At 52.0% G+C, this 6347-nt stretch overlaps 1 protein-coding gene across 1 annotated transcript; it reads left to right on the top strand.

The window, feature by feature from the left end:
• The first annotated feature begins 1132 nt into the window (after positions 1-1132).
• Positions 1133-4535, top strand: fetub (fetuin B). Its single transcript, XM_086048133.1, has 7 exons — positions 1133-1397; positions 1715-1828; positions 2363-2450; positions 2585-2751; positions 3012-3125; positions 3487-3573; positions 3691-4535. Exons 1-7 carry the CDS (start codon positions 1182-1184, stop codon positions 4387-4389), a joined length of 1485 nt encoding a protein of 494 aa, XP_085904259.1. The 5' UTR covers positions 1133-1181; the 3' UTR covers positions 4390-4535.
• The last annotated feature ends 1812 nt before the right edge of the window (positions 4536-6347 follow it).

The raw sequence follows: 6347 nt of genomic DNA, 5'->3' as shown, positions 1-6347 counted from the left end.
TGACATGCGCCGCAAGCGTGACACGCGCCGCCCGCTGTCGGGCCGAAGCTCGACGGCATTCGGGCGGGCTTCCTTTTCGAGGCCCGATCCAAAGATTTGGGGCAGACTCGGCAAAATTGTCGGATTGCAGCACTTGAAGGTGCGCAACAAAACATTGGTTCGGATGTGCAGGCTTCTGTTGCGGGTTCTGATAATGTTGAAGGTCCGTTTCTCTCCTATGGAGAAGGTGAGAACGGGAAACGTTTGTTTTGGCTTCAAAGCAGCCTCCGAAAATATATATGTCGATGTCAATGTCCCATTTTGAGACACACTTGGACAAAAGCAAATTTCCTGGCCCAAGGCTGAGCCGCTCCGTGCGTGTTGACAGCGACCGGAGCGACAAACATCGCCTGACGCCTCCTCAATGTTGTTAGGGCCACGTGGGACGCTTCAGCACTCTTCTGAACACATGGCGACATGTCATTTTTTGCTAGCTGTCCGCGACCCACTTGTTTGTCCCGACACACCAACTCAGATGGAAAATGGATGAGCGGGTTTGCACGCAGCGAGGCAATTCATCACAAGTGGACCAATTATGAACGACTTCATATTTGCAAAGCGCCGATTGCAGGAGCCCGGCGGCCGACTTTGTGCAACCTTACCTTGACATATTTCACGCACACACGGCACGTGTCACTGAACATGAAAGATTGAGTATTTGAATGTCAAAGACGAGCATCGCATCCGATGAGGGGGTCCAATACTCGTCCAATGTTTCTTTTCGTGACTTCATTTGGCTTTGTGAGACGCCGCGAGCTTTGGCGCGCTGCGGCCGATGATTGGCGTGACCGAATTGCGCTTTGTCATCCGCCTTTCCGATTGGCTGGCTCTCCTGAAAAAGACGGCGCTCCCTGACGCCGATTGAATAAATGATCTACTGGCGCGATTGTCTGTTTGCTTCGAGTCATCCGCCGCTCAGCGAGCGTCCCTCGTGATCCCGGAGAACACATGGGCCCTCTTATGTAAGTCTGCCTGTTATTTGATCATCGACCCCGATTGCATTGTGTGTTTTGAGTGGGGGTCAACGGTCGTATTGACTCGGTGGAGGGGCCGCGCACGTCCGGGGGTGCCTTCTCGCCGCAGGGTATAAAGGGTGACCTCGCGGCTCCCGGCCCAGCGTGACTACGTGGGAGGCCCGCACCATGTCCAAGTGTTTGCTCTCCTCGCTGCTTCTGGCTGCGGCCTGCGTGGCCATCCGGGCCGCCCCGCTGGACCAGGCCGCCATGACCGCCGAGTCTTGTCAAGACGCTTTGGCGATGAGCGCCGCCAGGGAAGCCCTGGGCAAGATCAACCGGGACCGGAAGGAGGGCTACGTCCTCAGACTTCATCGCTTGTCCAACGCACACTCCACGAAGCACGTGAGGCTTGCCGGTCTCCGCCGGCCTCAGCCGGTCTCCACCGGTCGCCGACACGTGTCGCCCGCTTTGCGTCTATTGGATTCATTTGCAATGCATACAAAAAACTCATGATGTATTTGCTGGATCATTAGTCTGTGAGGGAGAGCAGCCTGTTGCGCTCGTGCAAGTCATTCGAAAAGGCAAACCCTTGTTTTGCGGGAGAAGAGCCGGAGATGAGATAGGAAGGCAATTCGTCTCCGGGGCTCCAATTGTTGCTCACCGATTGTTGAAGAAATGCTGCGATGATAAATGGCTTGTGTGCGCGCCGCCCTTTACAGGGGGAAAGCGGCATCGTATTCTATCTGACCTTGGACGTTGTGGAGACCAACTGCAGTGTGCACAGCAAAAAGGACTGGAAGGACTGCGAGGCTCGCCGCACAGAAGAAACACCCGTAAGTAGCGTTTGCTTCATCCGAGTCAAGGGGCTCCGGTGTTCTCGCAACTCGGCATTTATTCTCAAATTTATTCTTCACTTACTTCATGAGTAAAGCCTAAATGCTTTCAGTAATACGCAATACTCTTTTATTCACCATATATAGGCAAATGATAATAATTGCAAGTAGGGATGGCCGAGAACATCGGGCCGACGGCAGACTTGTTTCAAAGTATCGCCACTCGTGCGGGCTGCTGATACCGGCCACCGACACTTAAAGCGAGAAAAATCTGACACGCAGCAAGTCCTCCTCAGCAGTAGTTGGCACTTCGTTGACTTTTTGACAAATCGACAACAAGTCTTTGCTCGCTATTTTTTGCCATTGTGTTGAATGAAAGTTTGGATATCAAAAGTTAGATTGTAGGGACGAGTACTCAACGAGTGACTTCTCATACTGGTATGGGAGGATAAAAAAACAAAAAAAAAGGCGGCGTGGAACATCCCCGCTTGTAATGCACAAAACGCATTCCGCGCAAATGCTTTTGTACTTCAGGTATACGGCCAGTGCAAAGCAGCCATCTACATGAACAAGGTGCACCGGGTGCTGCGTCTCTACAAGTACAAGTGTGTCGTCAGACCAGGTAGAAGCTCCTCGCGATTGGCGCCGACTTTCACGCCGCAGTCTGTCTCTTGCGAGTGTGTCAGCGATCCGACTGAAAGCGGCAACACGCTAACAGCTGCGGACTGCATTCTTCTTCTCTCCCTTTCCGTTTAGCGCCTTCGGAAAGGGTGCACCGATTGTGCCCGGACTGTTCGACTCATGTCGGCTTCGATAACGCTGAAATTCAGAAGACGGTCGTCGAATCTCTGAAGAAGTTCAACAACCAGAGTGGACTCGCCAATCAATTTGCTGTGCTGGAAATCACTCGAGCAACAGCCGGGGTTTGATCTTCACTTGCCAACATTCAGCTGGACTTTGGCGGGGGGGGGGGGCTGGGTATGGCGGGGGGCTGTCGGAAGTGGTGAAGATGTGAATAGAACAACATCTGCCATTGTCGACATCAAATTAAAAGGAAATGTCAAAACCTCAGCAATTTGAGCAAAAAACACTCTAGTCTGCAAACGTTTGACTTTGGGAAGTTCTGTGTAGGGCGGCCGGGAGTCAACAATTTTCTCTTCCTTTTTTTTTTTTTTTTGTCCAGATGGCCCTCGAAATGTATTACCATGCCGAGTACAGCATCCAGGAGACAACCTGCCCCAACGGCAAAGACGCAGGGGCGGACAGCAAGTGTCCACTCATGGATTGCGAGTTTTCCGTGAGTCCACACAAAGTGCCTTCAAACATCTGTGGGCATGAGAGAACAAATAGATCCTCCTAAAGCCGAGAACAAGAGCATCCTCTTCAAGCCATTCTCTGGACTTGAATTCGTGGGCTCCTAATGTCCTCACGGGGGGCTTTTCTTCTTTTTTTTTTTTTTTTTCGGGTACTCTGGCATCCTGCCGCATTCCAAAACCGCGCATGTTAGGTGGGAGTGAAGACCTCCCGATTGCCCGGAGCTGCGAACGATTGCTTGTCTTTTGGGGACGCATCTTGACAATAAGCAGTCCCGAAAATGAACGGATGGATGTTTCTTCGAGCCTTTTTTTCTCTCGACTGTTGTGTTTTTCCCCCTTTAGCACAAAGGTTTCTGTAAGGCCACCCACCACCACACTCCCACTGGCGACGGTGAGACCAGCGTGGTGTGTGAGATCTACGAGCCCGAGGTAAGGACGCAAAAGATGAGATAGGTGCACGTACACGTGCGTGCATGAATGCTGGCATTTTCTGAGCGGAACGGAGAGTACCTACCGCAGACACTCGCGATCTCTTTTTTTTTCCAGGCTGCCGACCGAGAGAAGAAAGTGCACCTTTTGGGCGACGAGCTGGATCACAGTCACAATGACAGCCAGGCCCACGAGCCGGCGCACGCTCACGACCACGCGCACGACCACACCAAGAGCCACGCTCAGCACGACGGCGAGCACGCCGAGGGCAGCGACCACCACCACACGCACGACCATCCGGACGGAAGCGCCCACAGGCACGCCCACGACCACTCCCACGACCACGGACACGGCCACGATCACGTGCACGCCCACCACGCCAAGGCGCACCAGCACAGCGGCGACTCGGCCCACCAGCACCACCGCTACAAGCACGACGAAGGCGCGGTCACCCACCAGCACGACCACGAGCTGGCCCTGGACCACGAGCACGGCCACGCTCACTTGCACGAGCACGAGCACCACCACCACCATCACGCGCACGAGCACGAGACGACGACGCACGACCGTCCGCGGGGCGCCGTCGGCCGCTTGCCGGCCTTGGGCCAACCCACCGAGGCGCCTCCCGTGCCCGATGAAGCGGCGGCCCGGGAAGGGGGCGATCTTCCCGATCCGCAGATCCCCGGCGAGATGCAACCGAGCATTGGGCCCTTCCCCGCTTCACTTTCCTCTCAGTGTGCGGCGCTAACAGTCACAGGCCCAACGCTGGTGGAGCAGCTCTTTGCCGAAGACCCCGTGTTCAAGGCCGCCGCCTAGGATGGTTTGGCGCCAAGTGGAGTCCTTGGCCCAACTTGACAGTGGCTTGCAGGAAGCGGCGCCTCGGAATGTTCATTCCGTTCCGATCAAAACTCGGATGCTTCATTTCATCTTGCTTGCAAAAGACAAATAAATGATTTCAGATATGCTCGTCTAATGTTTGAAAGCGTCCGCTATGCTCACGTTGAAACCATTTTCAACTCCGGTTCTTGTCTTTTTGCCGGCACGGAGCATATTGAAAAATCCAATTGAACAGGCCACCTCAAGATATACTACGCAACGTCAAAGAGGCAGTTTTGCTTTCTTTTTCTAACTCCGGTTGCCCTCTCGTCAGCGTTCGTGAGTGCCCTCCAGTTTGCATTTTTGTTCTGCATTGAAACAGGAAAAAGTTGGCTTTTTGGTTTCCTTTCAATTTTGTGTTCGATTACAAAACAAATCAAATATCCAGCCAGACACTTGTTCTTGTTTTCTCTCTCTCTTTCTCAGCTGTGCCGGTTAAAAATGGAAATAACGAATGACAGTTACTATGTAGCGGTTACTATGAGGAAGACTTGTGGGTAATTTCAAAGAACCAAATGAAAAAGAGAAACAAAAGAAGGGGAAGGAACGCGTATAGAGCTCGGGGACGCGGCTGTTGGAATTGGGCTCATCTTCCGCATTGGGGTTGCAGCAACTCAGATGACCATCAGTCTGTTATCAGAGAGCACATTTTGCTCGAGCAACAACATAGAACTCAATAGACCGTAGCCAATCCACCGCCCCGCTTCGCCTCGTTGAGAACATCAGCAGGGATGCGCTCGTCCATACGTCATTTCCGCTGCACTTCCACATCTGTCCACGCGATGTCGGCCTAACAACAGATACGTCAATGTGGCCTACGACCTACACGTTGCCCCGCAAAATTGCCATTTGATTTGGCCTTTTCATTTGTTCTGCACTGCACGGTTGACAACGACATCAAATAAGAAGACAGGACAGCAGCTTGCCAAAAGCAGCACGTGAAGGTGCCGTCTGCTTTTGGGCAATGCAACAAAACACACAGGATGGAACTCATTTCCAAAAGAAGTCAAGCATGCGCTTACCTATTTGTTAGCGGGGACAATAAAATGATTCATTTCAATTCAATGTCTGACTGAATGAGGACATGGAAACTTTTACCTTTGTCCCCGCAGTCGCTGACCACATTTGTGTTCTTTGCAGTATTTTGCACCACAAAAGATAATCAACAATGGATCTCAAAATTCCTGGACTACCCTTTTTTTTTCTTTAAAACAATTTAGCTTTGGGGATCATGCACAATGACGGAAATCTCTTAATCCTTCAGCAATCCTTCACCAGTTTCAATATCTTTGCTCACTTGAAAAGTGGGCGGCTTCAAACAAAAGATGCTCTGCCCTGAGTTGTTGAACACATTGAGCTGTGAGGGAAAAATGTCAAATGTTGTCTCTTATTCCTCTTTGAATGTGAAAGCCAAATGTTCTCAGGTCAGTGGTCACAAAAACAAAAGGAATTTCCCTTGCCGTCCCAATACTTTTGGAGGGGAGTGTAAATGAATTGCGGCAGAGTATCGAAGGATCCGAGCGCACTGCATTCCCGTGAACACGGCAGGAAGTCACAGGTCCAAAAAGCAAGGTTCCCCCAGATTTGGGGGTGCTTGCCAGAAAGTGAGCAGGGCCACCCCTGCCTTGCCACCGCTCTGTGGCTCTGCCCCTGATCAAGTGAGGAGTGCAAATTACAATCTGCTTTCAAATGTAGCAAGCAAGAGTCAAAAGCCACCCTCAAAGAAATAGTCAAGTGCCGTACAGAGAGCGGAAAGCTCTCTTCCAGGGGACAACGGCAGCGCGCCGTCTGGGCAGCTGCAGATGAGAAGAGCCGCGGACATCTTGTGAAGAAGAATACGTGAAGCCTTCAGCACGGCATGAAGTGCAGCGCTTCAACCGTTTCTAAAGCGGTGCTGT

The sequence above is a fragment of the Filicampus tigris genome, chromosome 12, assembly GCF_054856515.1.
Source record: "Filicampus tigris isolate MCC_2025a chromosome 12, RoL_Ftig_1.0, whole genome shotgun sequence".
NCBI lineage: Eukaryota > Metazoa > Chordata > Actinopteri > Syngnathiformes > Syngnathidae > Filicampus > Filicampus tigris.
This window is presented reverse-complemented; position numbering and strand designations above follow the sequence as displayed.